This window comes from Stegostoma tigrinum, chromosome 34 (assembly GCF_030684315.1).
Source record: "Stegostoma tigrinum isolate sSteTig4 chromosome 34, sSteTig4.hap1, whole genome shotgun sequence".
Classification (NCBI taxonomy): Eukaryota; Metazoa; Chordata; class Chondrichthyes; order Orectolobiformes; family Stegostomatidae; genus Stegostoma; species Stegostoma tigrinum.
Window position 1 is genome coordinate 16,797,887 of NC_081387.1, and position 25,428 is coordinate 16,823,314.

General features: G+C 40.7%; 2 protein-coding genes across 3 annotated transcripts in view; both read right to left on the minus strand.

Annotated features, from left to right (window-relative positions):
* LOC125446599 (hepatic and glial cell adhesion molecule-like) overlaps positions 1-728 on the minus strand; it is a 33,686-nt gene extending 32,958 nt beyond the window's left edge. For both annotated transcript variants that reach the window (XM_048520301.2, XM_048520303.2), the window contains exon 1: positions 42-728. In XM_048520301.2, coding sequence (XP_048376258.1) covers positions 42-153 — 112 coding nt within the window. In that variant the 5' untranslated portion in view covers positions 154-728. The remainder of the gene's footprint in view (positions 1-41) is intronic.
* A 119-nt stretch (positions 729-847) lies between these two features.
* LOC125446604 (uncharacterized) lies at positions 848-24,501 on the minus strand. Its single transcript, XM_048520310.2, has 5 exons — positions 24,209-24,501; positions 22,577-22,960; positions 14,326-14,427; positions 13,511-13,566; positions 848-2,294 (listed from the first exon to the last, which is right to left on the minus strand). The coding sequence occupies exons 1-5, from the start codon at positions 24,282-24,284 to the stop codon at positions 2,160-2,162; spliced, it is 753 nt and encodes a 250-aa protein (XP_048376267.1). The 5' UTR covers positions 24,285-24,501; the 3' UTR covers positions 848-2,159.
* Between the last annotated feature and the right edge of the window lie 927 nt (positions 24,502-25,428).

Here is a 25,428-nt window from a genome sequence, read left to right on the forward strand (position 1 = left end):
TGATATTCTACAAGATCATGATATTTACCAGATACCCTTACCTCTGTTCTTGGGGCTTTCACAATGCACGTTGTATGTAACCATTTTCCAATACTGCTGATTTCTCCAATTCAATCCTCCCTGCGCTTTACCATCTAACACTGTCTTGTCCATAAGATTTTTAGTGAACTCTCTTTAACACTTATTACATCTTTTTTAAAGTTACGTGTCAAAATCTATAACTATGAAATCTATAACTATGATTACATGGAAACCTTAACTCAAGTAAATCTACTTGTGATGGGTATCTCAAACTTTAAGTTAGCTAGATATGGAAATTTTCTCTTAGCATACACAAGGTTGTCCTTATCCATCTGTCTCCCTATAACCAACTGCAGTTACATGTCCGTAACAAGACACTTTGTGTACACCTTAATCTTTGTTTCCTTGGATATATTCTTCCTACAGAGCTGCTGTTATTCTAACCTATGATTTACTTCTGTATAAACTATACCAAACAAGCTATTCTGGGTCCACTGGAAATTACTTTCAGCCATTTGTGCTGCTTTCAGCAATGGGCAGCCCCAATCGTGCTGACTACATTTGTAGGGCTCAAAAGATAATTTTGCTGAAAGATATTGAATAGACAGGGGCTAAATTAGAAGCAGATCTCCTGAGGTAATGACTTCAGGATTACTACCCGAACCACAAGAAAACTGGCATTGAGTAAATAAATTCAAGGAGTTAAATGCATGCATCAAAGATTGGCTTGAGGGACTCCCCCCCCCCCCACCCCTGCCACCCCCCACTCCCCTCAGACAGAAGCGAATCTGTGGAATTCTTTACCACAGAGGGCTGCAGAGGCCTGGTCATTAAAGGCTGAGATGGACTTTTATCAAGAGTTATGTGGAAAGGCAGGCAAGTAGAGTTGAAGATTATCAGATCAGCTGTGAATGATTTCGTAGAACGGCAGAACTACTTAATCAATTGAAAAGCTTACTTTTGGTCCTACTATCTATGGTTGTACCATTTAGAAAATATGCTTTTCTCTTCTTTCTGCCTAAATGGGCAACTGTGCATTTTCCCACATTATGTTCTGTTTGCCATATCCTTCCTCATTCACTTAAGCTGTCAATATCTGTTTCTAACCTCTTGGTCTCCTCTTCACAATTTATTTTTTCCTGACTATCTTTGGGAAAAATTGCCAACCTTCCATCCCTCACCTGTGTTATATGTGTACATTATAAATCCCTTTGGAACTCAACTTTATATATCTCATCAACCTGAAAAAGACCAAAGTCCATTCTTTGCTTTCTGTCACTCAGCCAATATTCTATGCAAGCTAAAATGCCGCCATCTTAAGGCTGGCCTTTTATTTTCCACAATTCTAAAATTTCATATGGGCTTCCTTCATACAAGGAATTATCTGCCGCGACCCATACAATCGCATAACTCTGCGTCTTCTTCCGCATCAACTGAATATTTCAGCATTCCCTGCTACATTACTCCCTTTAGCAATGCATTCTATGAATCAACAAATCTCTTTATCAGAATTTGCCCCTAATATCTCTCCATATCCTGACAGTGCTCTAAGCCAATAACCCGCCATATCTGCGAGTGCGAAGTTTTCTCCATTGACCCTGGAGGCAGCTCGTGAAGAAATTTGTGTTATGACCTCCAGCTGAAGATTATGGATGTTGCATTTTCTTAAAAGCTAATTGTTAGCTCCAAACACACAGACAAACCGATACATTTGTCTTCGAGTTCCAAGAACCCCAGACTTGTAGCAAATGAATATTGAAATCCGTATGTACATACTCATAGTTTCATCTCAACATAATTACTAAATTCTCAGGCAGCAATTTGAACATTGCTACCACAGTCTTACAGCCTTTCACACTTGTTCAAAAACAAAAACTTTCATGTCTCGCAAAAGCTTTAGTCTGGACTTCTCCCATCTAGCCATACTGTGCTACAATTCTCTTGAAGGTTTTAAAATGTTCTGTGAAATAAGCATAGCTATGAAATACAGGCAGAAAAAAATGGATTTTATATTTACGACTGGAGAATTCATTATAATTCCCTTGCAGCCATTATGGTGGTTTTGTACTTAAACTACATGTTAGTACAATAATTACACAGAGTGGAAAAACATAAACAGTATAATCATTAAGTTAAAATCAGGTCCTCCGTATCTGAATCCGAGCATGTTCAGTAATCTCATCGGTACCGTACATTATCTTTCCTGTAGCTTCCGTCGACTCATACAACTTCATCTCACTGAATGTCACGACAGAGTTGCTAGATAATGAATTCTGAAACCAAAGAACAGAAACAAAGTCAGAGATTTATGAGGAGTTGCTTAGATAAATCATATAAATAGATTGAATCATCCTAAGTGGAAGAGGAGACGAACTATTAACAGAGAAACATCTCCGACATTAATCTTGTAACTTTCAATTGTCTTTGAAAAGAGCTAATGTATTATGTAATTACCTTTTCCCTGACAATATATTAGCTGAACTTAATTCTGAACAATCAGGAGTAACCTCAGGATTTTGTTCCCATCTCTCCCTTGTACGAATTTGATACATCTGACTTTATGATTCGCGTTTTAGAAACGTCGTCTGCACATTCACAATTAGCCTGTTTTTCACATAGTCTTTTTAAAATTTTATTTTTTAAAATGATTTTGCTTGAAGGGCTTTTTTGTTTAGGACGTACATTAGGATGTTCTTTTGTATAAGTAGTCCTGGTAAACTGCTCATGCCTGAAGTCATGATGAAGTGTACAGAGGTGTGCTGAAATATTGAATGTAAGTGTGGATGAGTAACTTAAACGTTTTAATTTCAATAGCGAGCAGAGTCAGATATGATTAAGGTGTAAAAGGTATGCTAATTCAATGTTGTCTTTTTAACATCTTTGACCAAAGGTACAATTTGTCTCATACACCCAGGTGAGGAAGGGTCACCGGACACAAAACGTTAACTCATTTTTTCATCACACATACTGCCAGACCTGCCGAGCTTCTCTGGCAACTTCTGTTTTTATAATTAACTTTTTGTTCGCTCTATTTCAACAATTGAAATAGTAGCATTTCAGTAAACTGTAAGCATTGCAGATCACAATGAAGTGGAAAGAGTTCTTCATGATCCATGCTCTACCTCCCCAGTAAACATGTCAGATAATACAGAAACGTTATGAAAGGGGGCAGGTTAAGGTTGACTCTTGCCATTTTATTGTGTGAAATAATCATAGTCTGATAACTTTAATGTGCCTCTTAGCCCTGGCAGTTCTTCTCTATCATGAATGGAGACCTGAGGGAGTAGACAGAGTGCTACAACCAGGAAGTTCCAGCATATCTTTACTGTTGAGTGTAGTCGACAAGCAAAGGGATGGGTAAAACCATCCATCAAATTAGTTCTGTGGAAACTTGTGAGATTCAAATTCATCTTATTTTGTGGAGCAAAGTGGGTGTTGCCAAACCATCTGTCAGTTCTCTGCCCTGCTCATTATTCAGCTCTGCTGAAGCAGAGAGTGCAGAATATAGGATGGGTTGTGCAACAGGTAGTCGACTCAGTAACTTCCACTTTGGCCCATACTGATTAGTTTTGATTAACTTGGTCATTGAGAGGCACGGTGGATCAGTGGTTAGCCCTGCTGCCTGACAAGAGCACGGACTCAGGTTTCATTCCAGCCTTAGGTGACTGTCTGTAGGGAGTTTTCATTTTCTCCTAGTAACTGTTGAGTGCTTTGGTTTTCTGTCACAGTCCAAAAAGATACAGATTGGGTAGACTGGCCATGCTAAATTGTCTGTCGTATCTAGAGGTATTGAATTGGTGGATTAGCCATGGTAAATGTGGGCTACCTGGACAGGCTGGGACGAGGTTTGGGCAGGATGCTTTTTATAGGGTCAGTGCAGGCTCTTTCTATGCTGTAGGGATTCTATGATTTTACTTCAACGCATTTTTAATCCAAATTATAATTAGATGAGGTTTCCATAATTACTCAGTAAATTAATCTCTCTATTCCTGGATAGAAGTAATACAGTGGTCTCTCTCAAGAGTCTTGAAGTAATTTTGAATCAAAGAATATCTGGAAAATTACAGGCAGTCTCTGTTATCACCTCGCTGATTTCTTTCAAAAATCTATGTTACATGACTTCAGACCTGGTGAATTGTGTTTTCAATTCCATTGGTTTTTTTCCAAAATCAAACCCTTTTCTGTACCCAGCTCCATCAATTTCTCCACATCATCCCCTACAATATTTTTATTTATATTCCTACCATCATTCTCACCATTCCTTCTGTTAACCTCGCCACCAGATTGGTTTACATTTAAACAAGACCTGAAGAGGTAGGGGTTTTATGGCCAGACTTTCACCTATTGTTGTAATTTTTCTAAATCTTGAATCAGCATCTTTTTCTGACTTTCAGTATTCACTGACTTTCATCGATGGCCGAAGGGCCTGTTCTGCGCTATATTATTCTATGTTCTATGACTTAACATTTATAGTAAGAGCGTGAGATTCTAAATGCAATTATTGTCAAGCATGGGACGTAGATATTGATTAGGATATCAATTTGTGTGTTATCCTTGATATGAAACTTCGGACCTTTGATATATATTATATTTATATATATGCTTATACATCTTATTTATATTTATAAGCTTATGCTTTTTTAGTGGCATCTTTCTATCTGTAAATAGTAATGGACAAACCACAAACAATCTATTCCAGATTTCTGAAGAAGGTCCAGACGCAAAATGTCAGCTTTCCAGCTCCTCTGATGCTGCTTGGCCTGCTGTGCTCATCCAGCTCTTCACCTTGTTATCTCAGATTCTCCAGCATCAGCAGTTCCTACTATACCAGATTAGGTGTCTTTCTATTGTGCACCTTTGCTGATGGTTGAACAGGCCAATCCTTAAGAGGCAGGGTCTGCCACAAATGCCACACATGAAGCCACCAATTGTAATTTTGGGTTGCTTTCAGCAATAGCTTGTATTACTAAGCCAGGAAGTGCATACTGGCCCAAAAGACACATTCCTCATTTTTCTCTGTAATGACATATCAATGTTTTGGGCTCTCATGTCGAGATTGCAAGCAATGTGTAAGCAAAGCTGTCCCCTATCACGCAGCTGCTGGTCTGTGTTCCTGCTTTCTCTCGTATCTCCACCAGCAATGACAACATAGACTTGTGCCTCATCACACACTTTGTCTTTAATGGCCCAGTATACAAACAGATCAATGGCTCACCCATGGGGTCACCCATCTCAGGACTCATTGCAGAGACAGTCATGCAAAGTCTAGAACATACTAACCTCTCCCCCATTTCAATCTAAATTGTGGATCCCGTACCTTAACAACACATTTGCCATTACTAAACACAACAAACCAGAAGAGATGCACCACCTCATCAACAATGTATTCACCAGGTAAGAGAGAAAGAAAGCACAATCACCTTCCATTTCTGGATGTCAGAGTTGAACATATAACCAACGGGGAGTTCCAAACCTCAGTATACAGGAAAGCAACTCACACTGACCAAATTCTCAACTTCCACAGCAACCACCCCAAGGGCAACAAACAAAGTTGCATGAGGGCCCTATTTAAATGGGCCACCACTCACTGCAACATGCCAGAACTACGCAGGAAAGAGGAAGAGCACCAGTTGTCTGAGGCTGGAATTGAACCTGGGTCCCTGGTGCTATGAGGCTGCAGTGCTAACCACTGAGTCACTGTGCCGCCCCAAATAGGCATGATAGAACATTCTGGTTTTCTGACCAGTGGAAACACAGGTGTCAGTTGCATTGGCCTACATAAACCTCACCACCCTAACTTGTTCGCTCTTCCTGTCCAGAGAACAAGGCAGTTAATTCTTCAGTGTTTATTTAATGTACATCTCAGCTGCCATTGAGATAAGGTGGTTCCAGTTTTTAACCTTTATTTCCAGGTTTACCATGACCTCAAGTTGACTGGACCTTCTCCCAAACTGAAAATTGTAATGAACGAGTGAGAAGGATTTTAAGATGAGACCATTATTGCCAATTTTGTTGCAGGGTGGAGGTCAGTTTGAACAGGATGTTTTTTGTTTTAAATGCTCACACTCTGTAATGAAGCACAATCGGTCAGTTAAGAGGTCACTTGTGTTTCCTCTCAGTTATTTTCAAGTTTTGATGTTAGGTGATACCTTCACATTGCACAGCATTGCCGGGGTTTTGAGTAAATATTGATTGGAAATAAAAATTAAGACTTGGCACAACCTACGCTCAATACTAACTGGGACATATTACTGGAACATTTATTGTGGTTACTTAAGCACTAAAGAATTAAACACCTTATGCTCTGGAAGGAAGGGCTAAGAATATATTTGCCCACAAACATTAACTTGAAACTTAAAGTTCCATTTAGCTGCAAGCTGTTTTTCTGTGTCAAACAAAGAGTCAGAAGGATTTCACAAGCAAGTATTACAAGGCACCTTACCATTGTGTAAAAAAAAAATGAGCATATGCCACTTGGAAATTTCTCACCTTTCAGCTATTATAATCTTGATTCTTTAGCCACATTACATAAAATTGAAGGTTCATTCTTTGATGGGCCTTTTTTCTCAATAGTGACCTTTTGAGAAAGCTGAACTGGACAAGTGTCATGATTTCTATTGTCCCACCTGTGAAAAGTAATGGCTTGAGATATAGGGAGGATTGGTGAAGGGTTTTGGTCTTACTGATGTTGAGTAAGAGACCATGCTTTTGTATAGAGAGCTAAAGAAGTTGAGGGCAGTCAGAGCCATTGACAGTATTTTATGCCGATAACAAGTTATGAATGTGCTGAATGGTCATGTTACTCTTAGTTCTCAGCCTTTTGAGATTGAAGATTTTCTGTTGAATCAAAACTCAGTCACGACCTGTTGGAGAAGTTGGTTCTGAGGAACATCCATGACCACTGTTAGTCCTTTGCTAACTTTTTATTATTTTTGTTTTTACGCTTTATCAATTTTGAATTTTGTGTGCCAGAAATGACCTATGGATTTTGGCACAACTTGTGTTTAAAGGAAAATAACATGCCAATCAAGCTTTGTTTGTTTATGAGGCCAGGCCAGGAGGTAGGATGTGCCTTCATTAAAAATGTTCTAACAGATACAGGAAAAATGGGAGGTGCATCATTTTCAAACAGCTAGCAGAGGATGGCTATTGATAAGGTCAGTATTTGGGAATTGGTTCCAGCAAGTCTGGAAAGGACCCTATGTTCAAACAACAAATGACAATTGACAATTTTGTTATTTTCTTTCATTTGCCCCTTAACTTTATTTTTAACAATCCTTTGTGTAGCTGGAGGCTGAAAACAAATGCTTCTGGCTTAAAGCACAGATATTAATCAGATTGTTGTTCTGTCTAGTTTTCTCTCTGCTGAAGTTATTGTGTATTTAATGAATAGTTAAGTCTGGAAATTAATTATTCATGAAATCTAGGTTTGATTATTCAAAGTCTGATTAGGACCATTGGAGTGACTATTTGGGCACCTTTGACAGTTTAGTTTTACTGTATTGTGAAGACGGAGGCTGTAAAGCTGATTTGGTTCTACTGTCTGCCTCTGTGTCATAACATCAGATTTAGGTAAATAGTGAAGAGGTGATGCAATGACACAGACTTGCTTTATTCCAATTACAAAAAGGTTTAGATGCCAGTCCTTCGTAATGGATGGTTACTGCCGTACTGTCATGCAGAAATCAAAGGATAATAATATATTTTGTTCAACATCCAGATCACTGGTCAACTTTCTAAAGGGCTTCGCAGCTGAAAAAGTAAAACTGGAGTCAATGGAAAACAGACAAAATAATTCCAACAGATAAAGCTATTTCTAGCACATGTTTGCAGTTGTTGGTCAATCATCTCAGGTCATCACTGCTACTCATGGAGTTCCTCAGATGTAGTGCCCTCAGTCCAACTATCTTTAGCTGCCTCATCAATGACCTGGCCTCCATTATGGATAGAGATGTTTGCTCATGATTTCACAATTTTCAGCCATGTTCGCAAATCTTCAGATACTGAAGCAGTCCATTTCCAAATGCAGCAAGACCTGGACAATACCCAGATTTCAGCTGACAATTGACAAATAACAAGCATGCCACAAAAATGCTAGACAAAGACCATCTCCAACAAGACAGAATCTAACTTTTGCCCATTGATATTCAATGGCATTACTATCACTGTATTCCCAACTGTTAGCATTCTGCCGGTTACAACTAACTTGGCTCTCATGTCGAGATTGCAAGCAATGTGTTAGCAAAGCTGTCCCCTATCATACAGCTGCTGGTCTGTGTTCCTGCTTTCTCTTGTAGCTCCACCAGCAATGACAACATAGACTTGTGCCTCATCACACACTTTGTCTTTAATGGCCCAGTATACAAACAGATCAATGGCTCACCCATGGGGTCACCCATCTCAGGACTCATTGCAGAGACAGTCATGCAAAGTCTAGAACACACTAACCTCTCCCCCATTTCAATCTAAATTGTGGATCCCGTACCTGGACAACACATTTGCCATTACTAAACACAACAAACCAGAAGAGATGCACCACCTCATCAACAATGTATTCACCAGGTAAGAAAGAAAGAAAGCACAATCGCCTTCCATTTCTGGATGTCAGAGTTGAACATATAACCAACGGGGAGTTCCAAACCTCAGTATACAGGAAAGCAACTCTCACTGACCAAATTCTCAACTTCCACAGCAACCACCCCAAGGGCAACAAACAAAGTTGCATTAGGGCCCTATTTAAACGGGCCACCACTCACTGCAGCATGACAGAACTTCGCAGGAAAGAGGAAGAGCACCTATACAAAATCTATGCTATGAACGGATCTCCCCACAACTTCATCTGCAGATGCCTACCAAGCACACAACAAGAGGACACAGTATGCTCTAACACATTGTGCCACACTGCCCTATGTCAAGAACATATCAGAACTGACAACGAGACTCCTACGGCCACTAGGAATCATGGTGGCACACAAGCCCACAGCTACTCTACGACAAACACTCACAAGGATTAAAGACCCCATTCCCACAAAATGCAGAATCAATGTAGTTTACAAACTACCATGCAACGACTGCCACAAACATGACATCAGAAGGAAACTAGCCATCCAAATACATGAACATCAGCAGGCAGCAAAACGACATGACAGACTTTCATTCGGACAATGAGAGCCATCAGTTTAACTGGGACAACGTAATCATAGTAGCCTAAGCCAAACATAGAAATGCACGGAAATTCCGAGAGGCATGGTTCACAACCCATAATACCATCGACAAACATATAGATTTGGGCCCCATATACAAACGCATACAGAACAAAACAGGAAATTACACTACTCACCATAACAGTATAAATTCCAAGTGGAGTAGAACAACATCTGATTATGTTACCTAGCCTGGTGATGAAACTCCTGAATGAGAACAAGCCAGCTTGGCAAGCAAGTCAACAACCTTACCGAAAACCCGAGCTAAAGATCTTTGCTGAAAGATCTTTGCTTAAATCAAAATCCTGTGTATGGCCACAATTCCTATTGTTGTGTGTACAACTTCAACATTTAACTTGAAGTTGACTATGTAAGCATTCAGATTGGAAATGACACATGTGAACTATTAAGTAGATGTGTACTGTGAAGAACGTAGACCTGGATAGTTCTGTCTGTCCCCATACTAGTTACCTTGCATTCAGCAACTGACTAGAGGTGACATTACAGGGAACTTAAGTTATCTCAGGGGACTGAAAATAGTATTAATTGTGTTACTAAAAGTTCTGTGTACCATTAACATGTGATTAGATTCCCTACAGTGTGGAAACAGGCCCTTCAGCCCAACAAGTCCACACCACCCCTTGGAGCATCCCACCCAGACCTATCCCCCCATAACCCACACACCCCTGAACACTACAAGCAATTTAGCATGGCTAATCCACCTAGCCTGCACATCTTTGGACTGTGGGAGGAAACCGGAGCACCCGGAGGAAACCCACGCAGACACAGGGAGAATGTGCAAACTCCACACAGACAGTTGTCTGAGGCTGGAATTGAACCTGGGTCCCTGGTGCTATGAGGCTGCAGTGCTAACCACTGAGTCACTGTGCCGCCCCAAATAGGCATGATAGAACATTCTGGTTTTCTGACCAGTGGAAACACAGGTGTCAGTTGCATTGGCCTACATAAACCTCACCACCCTAACTTGTTCACTCTTCCTGTCCAGAGAACAAGGCAGTTAATTCTTCAGTGTTTATTTAATGTACATCTCAGCTGCCATTGAGATAAGGTGGTTCCAGTTTTTAACCTTTATTTCCAGGTTTACCATGACCTCAAGTTGACTGGACCTTCTCCCAAACTGAAAATTGTAATGAACGAGTGAGAAGGATTTTAAGATGAGACCGTTATTGCCAATTTTGTTGCAGGGTGGAGGTCAGTTTGAACAGGATGTTTTTTGTTTTAAATGCTCACACTCTGTAATGAAGCACAATCGGTCAGTTAAGAGGTCACTTGTGTTTCCTCTCAGTTATTTTCAAGTTTTGATGTTAGGTGATACCTTCACATTGCACAGCATTGCCGGGGTTTTGAGTAAATATTGATTGGAAATAAAAATTAAGACTTGGCACAACCTACGCTCAATACTAACTGGGACATATTACTGGAACATTTATTGTGGTTACTTAAGCACTAAAGAAGTAAACACCTTATGCTCTGGAAGGAAGGGCTAAGAATATATTTGCCCACAAACATTAACTTGAAACTTAAAGTTCCATTTAGCTGCAAGCTGTTTTTCTGTGTCAAACAAAGAGTCAGAAGGATTTCACAAGCAAGTATTACAAGGCACCTTACCATTGTGTAAAAAAAAATGAGCATATGCCACTTGGAAATTTCTCACCTTTCAGCTATTATAATCTTGATTCTTTAGCCACATTACATAAAATTGAAGGTTCATTCTTTGATGGGCCTTTTTTCTCAATAGTGACCTTTTGAGAAAGCTGAACTGGACAAGTGTCATGATTTCTATTGTCCCACCTGTGAAAAGTAATAGCTGGAGATATAGGGAGGATTGGTGAAGGGTTTTGGTCTTACTGATGTTGAGTAAGAGACCATGCTTTTGTATAGAGAGCTAAAGAAGTTGAGGGCAGTCAGAGCCATTGACAGTATTTTATGCCGATAACAAGTTATGAATGTGCTGAATGGTCATGTTACTCTTAGTTCTCAGCCTTTTGAGATTGAAGATTTTCTGTTGAATCAAAACTCAGTCACGACCTGTTGGAGAAGTTGGTTCTGAGGAACATCCATGACCACTGTTAGTCCTTTGCTAACTTTTTATTATTTTTGTTTTAACGCTTTATCAATTTTGAATTTTGTGTGCTAGAAATGACCTATGGATTTTGGCACAGCTTGTGTTTAAAGGAAAATAACATGCCAATCAAGTTTTGTTTGTTTATGAGGCCAGGCCAGGAGGTAGGATGTGCCTTCATTAAAAATGTTCTAACAGATACAGGAAAAATGGGAGGTGCATCGTTTTCAAACAGCTAGCAGAGGATGGCTATTGATAAGGTCAGTATTTGGGAATTGGTTCCAGCAAGTCTGGAAAGGACCCTATGTTCAAACAACAAATGACAATTGACAATTTTGTTATTTTCTTTCATTTGCCCCTTAACTTTATTTTTGACAATCCTTTGTGTAGCTGGAGGCTGAAAACAAATGCTTCTGGCTTAAAGCACAGATATTAATCAGATTGTTGTGCTGTCTAGTTTTCTCTCTGCTGAAGTTATTGTGTATTTAATGAATAATTAAGACTGGAAATTAATTATTCATGAAATCTAGGTTTGATTATTCAAAGTCTGATTAGGACTATTGGAGTGACTATTTGGGCACCTTTGACAGTTTAGTTTTACTGTATTGTGAAGACGGAGGCTGTAAAGCTGATTTGGCTCTTCTGTCTGCCTCTGTGTCATAACATCAGATTTAGGTAAATAGTGAAGAGGTGATGCAATGACACAGACTTGCTTTATTCCAATTACAAAAAGGTTTAGATGTCAGTCCTTTGTAATGGATGGTTACTGCCGTACTGTCATGCAGAAATCAAAGGATAATAATATATTTTGTTCAACATCCAGATCACTGGTCAACTTTCTAAAGGGCTTCGCAGCTGAAAAAGTAAAACTGGAGTCAATGGAAAACAGACAAAAAAATTCCAACAGATAAAACCATTTCTAGCACATGTTTGCAGTTGTTGGTCGATCATCTCAGGTCATCACTGCTACTCATGGAGTTCCTCAGATGTAGTGTCCTCAGTCCAACTATCTTTAGCTGCTTCATCAATGACCTGCCCTCCATTATGGATAGAGATGTTTGCTCATGATGGCCCAATTTTCAGCCATGTTCACAAATCTTCAGATACTGAAGCAGTCCATTTCCAAATGCAGCAAGACCTGGACAATACCCAGATTTCAGCTGACAGTTGGCAAATAACAAGCATGCCACAAAAATGCTAGACAAAGACCATCTCCAACAAGACTGAATCTAACTTTTGCCCATTGATATTCAATGGCATTACTATCACTGTATTCCCAACTATTAGCATTCTGCGGGTTACAATTAACTTGGAATTCTGCAGCATGTAACTCACCAAAACCTCACCACCTTTGAGAAGGCACAAGTCATGAGTGTGGGTCAATACTCCTCACTTGCCTGGACGTATTCAGCACCAATAACACTCAAGAAGCTTGATACCATCCAGGATAAAGTAGCTACTCGAATGACACCACTTTCACTCCCTCTACCATCGATACTTAGTGTGCATCACCTAAGATGCATAGCAGAAATTCATGACAGGCCCTTAGACAGAATTTTCCAAACCCATGACCATTAGCATCTAGAAGGACAAGAGCAGCAGATACATTGAAACTCTATCACCAGCAAATTCCCTTCTGGCCATTCATCATCCTGACTAGGAAATATATCACAATTTCTTTGGTGTTTTTGGGCCAAAACCCTGGAACGCCCTCCCTAATGACATTTGGATTACCTACAACAGCTGGAGTTCAGTATTTCAAGAAGGAAGCTCTGCACCGCTTTCTCAATGGTAACTAGGGACAGGCAGTAAATGCTAGAATTACCCTAGCCGGCACATTCCTACCCCATAAATGAATAAAAACAAATACTTTTTTTTAAAAAGCTAGGCTCAGGATGATGCAAGTCATTCCCAATAAGAACCTTCCATGCAATTTGTTATTCCTCTTGCAATGTAATTTTAGATTTTTCAGGAAAGAAGTCTATTGAACACCAAGTAGTTTTGTAATTGCACATTAAATGTAAATCTCCTGCAAGAAGTACATCCCAAAAGGAAAGGCAAGCGTTATGGAAAAATAAACAAGTGTTTTGCACTCTGTAATACAGCCAGTGCAAGCATGATGGGCCAAATAGCCTCCTTTTGCACTGAAATAATTTTGTGAAAAAAACAGTACTCTTATCTTTCCACAGAATATTTTACTTACCCAACCCCTCTGAGCAGTCTTTTTCTTTACTGTTTGTTTCTGAGTTCGATTACAACCTAAAGGGGAAAAATCTCTGTTAATTTTCCGTGGGGATTGGCCGACTGTTGTCCCCACAACACACTATTTTACATCAATCACTCCACAATAAAATGATCCTGCAGTTTAATAAAAGATGGATTAATGTAGAAGTTGAAGATCTCATATTGCCATTTCATTTTCACAGGTCATTTATGTGACTGAATTTCATGGGTCTGCACTGCATGTGCATGTTGGTTAAATTGTAAATTAGGATTTTCTCTTCTGAATGCCCAAGGTTAATATTGCAGACTATTGCTATTCAGTAAATGGCTCTGTTTGCTTATTTTACTATTTTTTTTTCTGCCCTACAGTTGTTTTAATAAAGCTGTTCAGATGCTATTATACAACTCTAGAGCAGGCAGGATTTGAAGTTGGGTCTCCTGGGTCAGAGGCTGGGCACTACCATGGCACCACAACGATATAAAACATTTCTTGCACTCAATCCCTTTAGAATTCCTGTCCTACCCCTCCCTACAGCTGCACTGTACAGCACTTTGGGTACAAGACAACAAAAGGTTGGAAATGAAGTAGACAATACCTCAAAAGCAAATAAGGAATAAAGAAAAAGATCAATTTATTTCCATGTTACTGAACTGAACTTACTTGGAACAGAGAAAAATATTCCTTCATCAATTTCCCTGACTTACAGATGAGCATTTTCCATCCGTGTTGCAATAATAAATGCAGAGTCAGCACGTGTCAGGCACCTGAGACTGTCTCACAACATGACCACTTACCTGTTTGTGTCTTCACAGTGAAACACAAGAAGATCAAAATAACAGCAAGGCTAGCATAGCGAATTTTGGCTTCAGCTCTTGGTGCTCGTTTTGCCTCTGTAACTGCGCATTAAGAAAAGATTTTGTCATTACACTGAAATAGCAGGAAAGCTCACTTCTTTTTTCATCCCAAGACATTCATTTGGGACAGGAGGAAGCGTTTGTGTCCTTCAGCTACATTAACGTTTCCAATTCATTTCCTCATCTTAGCTCGCTGCCCTGATTGAATTAAATGAACTTTTTACACTGTTATTCAGAAAGATGATGATCATAAACATTTTTTGCTTAATGTAGTTTGTAACCTGTCCTACAAAGTAACTTTGTATGGCTTCTACAGAGATTACAATGTTTTGTAGACTTTAGATACTTCAGTTGGGTGTAGATATCAGATGAATAAATTGAATCATTTACATAAATATTAAGAAATGGGAGACAGGGTGGGCTTTTGACCCTTTGGACTTGTTCTGCCATTCACCAAGATCATGGCTGACCTTTGACTCCATTCATACGATCAATCCATTGACCTTGCCACGGTGGCTCAGTGGTTAGCACTGCTGCCTCACAGTGCTAGGGACCCAGGTTTGATTCCAACCTCAGACGACTTGTCTATGTGGAGTTTGCACATTCTCTCCACATCTGACTGGGTTTCTGCTAGGTACTCTGGTTTCCTCCCACAGTCCAAAGATGTGCAGGTTAGGTGGATTGGCCATGCTAAATTGCCCCATAGTGTCCAGGGATGTGTAGGCTTGGTGCATTAACCACGGAAAATACAGAGTTACAGGGATATGGAAGGGGGCAGATCTGGGTGGGACGCCCTTCAGAGGGCCAATGTGGACTTGGGCCGAATGATCTATTTCCACATTGTGGGGGTTCTATGTTTCTCTGACTGGAACATACCCAACCACTTAGCATCCATCGCTCTCTGTGGTTGAGAAATCCAGGGATTTACAACTTTCTAGACATAAGACATAGCTGCAAAAGTAGGCCACTCAGCCCATTGAGTCTGCTCCACCATTCAATGAAATTATGGCTGTTCAGACAATCCTCAAAACTAGTTTCCTGAAAAATCCACATAACCTTTTTCTCCCTTACTGATTAAAAATCTGTCTATATCTGCTTTGAATACACTTAATGGACCAATGTTAATATACCTCTACAGATCTCCTCAAGTTAGTTGAAAGAAAAAGATGACCTTTACCCTGATTCTATGAAGTTAACTCATTCTACCTTTGGCCTTTAACCCTTGATCTATAGGAGCATTGCATCTTTTTTAAACTTATTTTTGCTTACCCATAATATGTCAAGAAAGTTGGGTCATCTTGCCTTCCCTGTGTCTGAATGTGTGTATGTCTGAGATAAATAGGAATCTAAGTTAAGTCTATATAGTAGTTTAGATGGAAACTGGTGCTTCTACTATTGTAAAAATATAATTTGTTTGAGTTTGTTGAACAAACCTGATGAAATGCCTTTTGCAATAGGTAATAGCAATGAATGGAAAAGAAAATGACAATTTATGGTGATTAAAGAAAACTGTACACTTAGAGTAATGGGACTTATTACCAGCACACTCTTCATGTTTCAGTCAAAACTTTGTCCAAATAGTACAGGCATACATGTGGTACTATTAGACAGGCAATTCTAGGATTTTGACCCAATGAGTGAAGCAGCAGCGATAAAATTCCAAATCAGATTTTGAAACAAACCAACAATCAATGGTTTTCCCATACATCTGCTTTGTTCTTCTAAATGCTGGAGTTTTCAGGTTTGGAAGAAGGCTTAATGCAGTGGTGTAATCCATCTTGTAGATGGTACACCCTATTGCCCATGGGGTAGCATGGTGGCCCAATGGTTAGCATTGCTGCCTCACAGCACCAGGGACCCAGACTCAATTCCACCCTAGGGTGCCTGTCTGTGTGGAGTTTGCACACTCTCCCCTTGTCTGTGTGAGTTTCCTCTGGGTGCTGAAGTTTCCTCCTACAGTCCAAATATATGGTGGATTGACCAGGCTAGATTGTCCATAGTGGCCAGGGATAGTAGGCTAAGTGGATTAGCAAAGGAAAATGTAAGGTTACAAGAATGCTCTTCAGAAGTTCTGAATAGGGATGAATAGCCTGCTTCCACCCTTATGGATTCTATGCACACCAGAGGTGGAGGGATGGAATGTTTAAAGCACCAGATGGCATCAACCTTCTTGAATGTTGTTGAAGCTGCACTCAGACTGTATATTCCTGACTTTTGTCTTGCAGGTGATGGATTCTGGTAAGTCAGGAGTTAAGTTGACTGAATTTCCAGTGTGCTTACTCTGCATGCAGAAATTCAAGAAGACCGTTCAATACCACCTTCTCAAGGGCAATAGGATGGGCAATAAATGCTGGCTGAGGCCAGTGATGCCAGATGATAATATCCCATGTCTGGAAAGAAGATCACCAGTTTTGTTTACCAAATTGTGGCTCCATCTCAAATTACACATGATAGAAAGGGACCATTAACCTCCTATACCTTTTGGAAACAGATTTCAGAGTTTTCCACTCAACATTTCTTTCATTGCAAACATTTTGTTTTTTTCCCCAAAGTCAACAGTTGACAAAAACAAACCAAGGTGATAATATGACAAGAACAGCTGTTGAAGAATAGATTTCTAGATATTCCAAAGTACTTAATGGATATGTATTTCAACATATTTCTATCAAACCCTACTTTCAGTAAAATTATCTTGCAACTCAAAAACACATTTTATATCTGCTGATCAGAGCAAATAAATTAAAAGTGAAGACATAACATTAGAAACACTTGAGGACTTAACGTAGCATTTTATGAGACAGATTCAGTTCAACAATTTTCATTTGTGTTCTGTTGGGAGGAATAGTTAGCCATTGTCAGTGTGGGAAAAACATGTTAATGCTATTTAAATCTTTATCAGGAAAACTAATGTGGTCCAGTTGCAAATTACTGAAATGGATCCATTGACTTACACACCGACCTTATTTCAATTTGTACTTCAGATAGAAAGAATTGCAAAATTATTTCCTGTTTGCTGAAAGATACCCTTAAAACCTAATTGTCATGTAAGGTTGCACAATTTTAGTCTTGGTATCAGACATCAGAATTGCCACTGGTGTCTCCTTGAACTTTGTATTAAGCAAAGCATTTGAACATAGGACCAGGAGTAGGCTTTTCGGGCCATAGAAACGATTATGCTGGTCAGTATTTCAACTTCATTTACCCATTTTGGTCCCTTAATAATACCCTGAGTGTACAAGAATGTATTTGCGTCCATTCGGAACCTGTTTTGGGACCATATCCTTAAACGATTTGGACTTGGGAATCTGCAGTTTGTGGAGTATACCAAGTGGGGACATTGATTTATTATGAAAGACCATGCCAAAATATAAAACGATATCCACCAATTTACAGAATTTGCACGGAATTATCAGCGTAAGGCATGGTTCCACATTTAGGTTAGAAGAATAAGGAGATCATATACTTAGAGTCATTTGGAATGGAACAGACTCTTCAGACCTTGTTCCTAATCTAAACTATTCCCACCTGCCTGTGTTTGACCTATATCCTTCCAACCCTTTCCTATTCCTGTACTCATCCAAATGTCTAGTAAATGTTGTAACTGCAACTGCATCACTTCCTCTAGCAGCTCATTCTACATGCCATTCTCTTTGTAAAAAGCTGTCCCCGTGTCCTTTTTAAATCTTTCCCTTCTCATCTTAAAAATACACCCTTAGTTTTGAACTCCTCCACCCCAGGGAAAAGACATTTACTGCTCACCATATCTACGCCACCCATGTTTTTGTAAACATCTGTAGAGTCACGCCTCAAGCTCCTGCACTCCGATGAAAAATATCCCAGCTTTTAATTCAAACTGTCCAGTTTCAGCAACAATCTGGTAGATCTTTTCTGAACCCTGTCATGAACCCCTAACATGATGTCCCAACTCTTATAGTCAACCATTTAAGCAATGAAGGCAAGTATGCCAAGTGTTTTCTTAAATATCTTGCCTACCTGTTATACAAATTTCAACGAATTATGTACCTGAACCCCTGGGTCTCTCTGTTGTAAAGAACATCTTGGGCAAACAACAGTTGAAAAGAAAAGGGATTGAGAAGACTAAAAACGTTATTAAGGCCAGTAATAGTCAGAACTGCAGAGGCTGGAGAATCTGACATAACAAGGTGTAGAGCTGGATGAACACAGCAGGCCAAGCAGCATCAGAGGAGCAGGAAGGCTAACGTTTTGGCCCTAGACCCTTCTAGCTGAGCAAAGACTGAAAACTGCTAAACAAAACCTGGTGGGGTACATATCTAGAAGAATAGGATTCAAAATTAGAATGCTATGTCAAGTGTACATGGATCATTGCTTGCTCACATTCTGAAGACCGTGCAATATGGCCTTCACCCTGCAAACTATAAAAAAAACTCACCGGTGAAAGTGATCAAAAGATTTCCCGGACATTCTAATACATTACAACTATTAGGAAAGACCAAATAGATTCTTGTCTATTCTCTAGAAAAGGGAAGACTATGTTTTCACAGTTGAAACAGAGGAAAATAAAAGTAACAAGATCAACACATCAAATTTTGGCTGGGGCTGACTTCTTGTCTGTATATATGCAATGAGTAAAGCTTCATTCAATTTACCAATATAATAAGAACAATCACGAATATTAAATGTTATTCCACTGCATTAATTTAACCTGAGAGCACATTGATCTGGCAGAAACATATACTTCATCAATGAGTTATCTATATTCGGTTTCTATATTCTAAATTGTTGTTATGATTGAATTAAAAGTTTCTAATTAATTATTTAAGTATAGAATCTTTATATTTTCCATTTAATGTAGTTTTTAATCTTAAATACTGGTTAAATGAATAACCTAACTTAATTACAGCCATCTCCTGATGGCGCAGATTTCCTAAAATTCTGAAGGCCCTTAACGTTATGATTTTAACTTCATAGAATCATCATATCTCTACAGTGTGGAAACAGGCCATTCAGCCCAACAAATCCACACTGCCCCTCTGCAAAACCTCCCACCAGACCCATTCCACTAATTTCCCCATGTCTAACCCATCTAACCTAACCATCTCTAGACATTAAGGGCAATTTAGCATGGCCAATTCATCTACCCTGCACATTTTTCTGCAGGCCATTCAGCCCAACAAATCCACACTGCCCCTCTGCAAAACCTCCCACCAGACCCATTCCACTAATTTCCCCATGTCTAACCCATCTAACCTAACCATCTCTAGACATTAAGGGCAATTTAGCATGGCCAATTCATCTACCCTGCACATTTTTCTGCTATGGGAGGAAACCAGAGCACCTGGGAAACCCTCTACTGGTAAAATGTGCAAACTTCACAGAGACAGTCAACCAAGGCTGGGATTGAACCTGGATCACTGGCACTGTCAGGCAGCAGTGCTAACCACTGAGCTGCTAAATATAAGGTGGACAAAATTAAATCCTTTCCTAGACCCTAGTATTGACCCATAATACCTGCACACCAGACAGGTTCACTGTCCAGGAACCAAACATGTTTCCCTCCATTGTATATTAGGTTAGTCTCCATTGAAATACCACATTTATAGGTTATTCACTGCTTAATTCTTGCTTTACTCCTCTTGTTTGCACCTAATATGTATAATCCTTTTTCATGGCTAGCCATTGGAGTATTTATGTTTAATACTTAACCATTTACGTAATTTGTTACAGTTCTAAACTTGTTGGGGTGGCAGGGGGGATTGCAAGAGCAAAGGGACCTGGGTTATAGGAAGTAAAAACCGAAAGAACTACGGATAGTGTAAATCAGAAACAAAAACATATGTTACAGGAAAAAGTCTGCGAGCCTGGCAGTGAGGAGAAAATCAGAGTTGACATTTCAGGTCCGGAATGGTCATCGGAGCCCAAACGTTAAATCTGATTTCTCTGCACAGATGCTGAGCTTTTCCAGCAATTTCTGTTTTTGTTACTGGCTTATAGGAACTAGAGAAGTGAACGGAACCAAGCCAATCACCACAGTCATACAGAACTACAGCATAGAAACAGACCCTTCGGTCCGACTCGCCCATGCCCACCAGATATTCTAAAATTAATCGCGTTGGGAACTGAATAGTTTGTGGTTGGTTATTCAATTTGTCCCTGGCTATTCCACCCTGCTTTCTGACGATGTTAAGCTGCATCTCATATTTGGTTATACCATCCTGGTGGGGAGAACGAAATTCTATAGTTCACCACGTTTACTTCAGATAGAACTGCATTGCGTAAACAATGAAAGATTTATCACAATTTATTCACCCTGAGCTGGACCTTTGATCCCATTCTGGACAGGCTATGGATAGGACTTCAAGGCCTTGGAAAATGGGCAGTGGGAATTTCTAAAATTAGACCAAGACTGGAGGCTTCAATTGTGTGGGGAGGCTAGAGAAATCTCCCAGTTCCTTATAGGAAATATTAAGAGGAGGTGCAGTAGACGTAGATTGGGTCTTAACAGCGTAAGTGAGTAGAGTTAGACGATGTAGAACCGGAGGAGACGGACTGAGATAATTACCTCAAAGAAGCAGGGAAGGAATTAGGGGATACTAAATAAAAACTGAAAGAACTGTGGATGCTGTAAATCAGGAACAAAAAAAATGTTGCTGGCAAAGCTCAGCACGTCTGACAGCATCTGTGAAGGAGAAAACTGAATTAACATTTCGGGCCCGGTGACCCTTCCTCAGACATGAGGGCAAGTTTTTTAAAGCAGTGAGCGGTAGTGATCTGGAATGCGCTGTCCCAAAGTGCGGACACCGCATATTCAACAGTAACGTTCTAAAGGGAATTGAGTACCCAGCTGAAAAGGAACAGACTGTGGGGCCACCAGGAAAGAGCAGCGGTTGGGGTGGGGCCTAATTAGACACAATTCCAAAGAGCCAGCATGGGCTCAGAGGGCCGAGAGACCTCTTTACGTGCTGCAGGATTCTGTTTGACCTTCGGCTTTAAAGTAGTGGTTGATTATAACATGACAGAAGATGCAATACTGCCGGATCTCAGACTTGCTAAGGGCCGTGAATTCCACGGGAAAGTGTGGGCCCTTGTGTGTGTCTGAGGGAGTTCGTCATGTTTTAGCTTCAGTAATACAAGGGATTCAATGATAGAAGCTCAGGAACCAATCGCCTCCCTGCTGAGGAATGAAAGGTTTGTGCTAGTTGCTGTTTAGAGCAGTTTATTCCAGAAAGTGATCATGTCAGTGATTCACTTTGAGGCTAAAGTAACTCAGTAGCGACTGAGTTACAGCTCACTGCATTCCCCTCACATCAACTGTCCTCAGGGATAGTAAGAACTGCCGATGCTGGAGAATCTGAAAGAACAAGGTCTAGAGGTGGTGAAGGGTCTAGACCCGAAACGTCAGCCTTCCTGCTCCTCTGATGCTGCTTGGCCTGCTGTGTCCATCCAGCTCTACACCTCAATCATTAACTGTCCTCCTATGTGAATGGGAAACTGTGGGGATAAGTCAGGGTGAGAAGGATATTTGCAGCTGATTCTCTCACTTTAAAACGAATGGGTCAAAAACTAGATTAAAGGCATAACTAAATCTTGTAACTCCGGCTCAGTGACCTGAGAAGGGATGTCCGGATTTTGTGAAGGGAATGACTGTTAGGCACGAGGTCCAACCCTAACATTTCCTGGTCAGATCAGTGGGGCCGATGGAATGATTTTACAATACTCCACCTTCCTGTTGCTTCCTCTAACCCCCCATCCTCTGAAATCTGTGTTTCACCAGCCCCCACCCCATCCATTTCTGCATTCCTGAGTTTCCTGGGTTAGATATTCCCAGCGCTGCTGTCCAGATCCTAGCTCTGAGAATTCCCGGCCCGAGCTCCCCTAAACCTCTGCATTTCTTGCCCCGTTCAGTGAGGGGAAGGGAGGGGGCTGTCCCCGAACCCTCCCTCTTTGGTCACCAGTCCTGACACTATCCTGGGTGGGCCGGGGGGTTATCCGTCTGTGAGGTGTCTCGGGAACATTTCACTGGTAATGAAACTTGAGTGCGAGAGACACCGTTTTCATCATCAACGTTCCCGTTAAAAAAAGTGAAAATAGAAAATGAGAAACATTTTGTGACCCATGTTCACATTTTCGTACAATACCCAACAGCTGACAACCAGTCAAAATAAAGACATTTTGTTTTGGAAATTTGTTCATAAAATTAAATAAAACGAACCAACACTACCCATTCCGCCGCCCGTGCCGTTCCGCACTGTTAATATGACCCTGGCCATTTCTGTTCCCTCCGAGTGACTGATAGACAATTCATAAATCCCGCCGTCATTGAAATGTAAATCCCGCAGCAGCAATGAAGCATTCTCTGGGAAATGAACGACTCGGTGTTTGTCGTCACCGGGAACCGGCAGGTAGTGACAGAGCTCCGAGCGCCTGCTGTCTCTGTTCGATATGCACCTATAGTCCACTATTCTGGTTCCAGCTCTGTTCCACCTGATCCGCAGGTAACCGCCTGGGTCTGACAGATTGTAAGAGACGGCGAGCAGCGCAGACTGACCAACGGTTCCATTCACGCGGTCCTGGTCCACCCTCAGTGTTACAGCAGCTGAAGGCGGAGAGAATTACTGTTTATTGCAGCAAAGTGACAACATCTGGATAATAATGCGAACATTGCTTACACTGGACGAACAACAGCAGGATTAAAATTGATATTTAGTGTACCCTACACATTTTAACTTCATACTATGAACCATTCAGTGCGATGTTGGGAACACCCCACTCAATCGCTTTCTGTAACTCCTGGCGCCTATCCCGCCGTCATTAACAACCTGCGGTAACATTTCACTGGTGTTTGTGGGATGGCCAAACCTCTTCACCACAGTGAGGAAGCGATATTGGGAGAACGCAGAACTCCTTCAGAACTGGGTACCAGCCGCCGTCCTGCCTGTGGGAGCCATTCCAATGGGCTTTGATTCAACACATTGTAATAATTTGTAGAGCCACTCAGGACAGAAAGAGGCCGCGCTACACAATCTGCCCCTTGGGAAGAAAGACCACGACAGGCAACCCCCCATTTAGTAACATTTGCTCACTTCACCCTCAACAAGTGGCAAAAAAAATCAAATCTGCCATAATTGGTCAGAACATTGAGTACAGGAGTTGGGAGGTCACGTTGCGGCTGTGAGGGTCATTCGTTAGGCCACGTTTGGAAAACTGCGTCCAGTTCTGGTTCTCCCTGCTAGATGAAAGATGCCGTAAAACTTGAATGGGCTTAGAAAAAATGGGGTAGGGGAGACCAAAACCAGAGGGTATAGGTTTCAGACGAAAAGGGAAAGAGTTAAATGTGACCTAAGCAACAATTTTTTTCATTGACATGTGGTGCGTGTATGGAATGAGCTACCAGAGGTTATGAGGACTAGTATAAATACATTTTAAAGGCATCAGGGTAGGTAAATGATTAGGAAAGGGTTAGGGGGATCTAGGCTAAATGCTGGCAAATGGGACTAGTTTAATTTAGGATATCTGGTCGTTATAGGCAAGTTGGACGGAGGGGTCTGTTTCCGCGCTGTGCAAATCTCATTTGGTAATAACTCCCAGTGATACATGTGCAGGTAATTTTAAAAATAAGGTCACCGGACCCGAAATATTAACTCTGTTTTCTCCCTCACAAATGCCACCAGACCTGCTGAGATTTTCCAGCAACTTTGTTTTTGTTCCTGATTTACAACGTCCGCAGTCCTTTCGGTTTTTATACAAAGTTTGATGCACCACTTCAGACGATTTCTCCAAATCTTTTGCAATCTAATTCAGTTTGAAAATACACATTTTATAGATTAATTGTGGCAACACCCACCGAGCAGTGTGAAGGGATTGAGAGCAAGAAGACAGACTCCACACATTCTGGCGATCCCATTTCTCCGCGGTGACATTCTGTTCCAGGTTCTGTGCAATTGCTCACGGTTGAGTTTTATTGGAGGGGTTTTTCAGGCAGCGACAAATGTAGAAGCATCGGCACTTCGGCAATAAGCCTTTTCAAACACTTTTGTGCGGAGCGCTGGTGAGGTTCGGCCGCAATATGCTGAAATGCAAGCCTTTAATTTCGCTTTAATCTGTGGTCAGCCTCAGAAATAAACTGCCAGCGTTTCCTGTGTTCTGAAACGTGAATAGATGTTCAAGTTTTCGTTTTGGTGTCAGAGGGTAAAATTTCTATGAGGCTTCACAATCTTCTGCTGGAACGTAGCTCCACGGAAGAATAATGTGTTCTAACTAATATTTGAGTTTAAGAAATACACTTATTCCAGAAAATTTCTGAAAGGAAATGTGTCACATGACATCTCAATTTGTCATTACACGAAGTGATACACCAGATAAGGCATTCAAGCTAAGGCCATTCAGCCCCTCCAACCTGTTCCATCATTCAGTGAGATCATACCACATTTTAACAAAAAAATCTCAGATTCAAAGTTAACAACAGATCCTGAATCTATTGCCGTTTGTGGAAGAGAGTCCCAAATATTACCACCATGTAAAAGTCTACCACAATTTGTATCATTAAATTTACAATTCTCATTGCATATCAAACAATTTACAATTCTCATTTCGAATCAAACAATTTTCTCTATAATCTGAAAGCCGAAAGTGCTAGAGCAAAACAGCCGGCTTAGGCAGCACATGTGGAGAGAGAGAAACTTGAGTTCGCGTTTCGAGTATGACTGTTCCGAGTAATAATATCGGATTCAAAATATCGACCCTTGTTTGCCGCTCACTAAAGATGCTGCCCAGATCTGCTGCGTTTCTCCTGCACTGCGATTTCTGTTTTTATTTCAGATTTCCAGCATGTGCAGTACTTTATAACTCGTTGTACATGGGTTATGGGTGTGGGTGGCTATTTATATCTTGCCCTTCACTAATTGAGCTAGAAAAGGTGGTGGTGAGCTGCCTCCCTGAATTGCTCCTTTGTGTGTAAGGGCAACCACAGTGCTGTTTGGGAGGGAGTTCCAGGGTTTTGACCCAGCAAATACGTTGGAATGGCAAAATACTCCCAAGTCAGAATGGTGTGTGGCTTGGAGGTTG

Excerpts from the sequence above, each read along its gene's own strand:
- LOC125446604 (XM_048520310.2), bottom strand. The coding sequence starts at position 24,284 with ATGTCACCGCGGAGAAATGGGATCGCCAGAATGTGTGGAGTCTGTCTT. Across the intron at positions 22,961-24,208 it reads CAATCCCTTCACACTGCTCG|CTGCTGTAACACTGAGGGTG; the intron begins GTGGGTGTTGCC and ends CTCCGCCTTCAG. Across the intron at positions 13,567-14,325 it reads CACTGTGAAGACACAAACAG|GTTGTAATCGAACTCAGAAA; the intron begins GTAAGTGGTCAT and ends TTTCCCCTTTAG.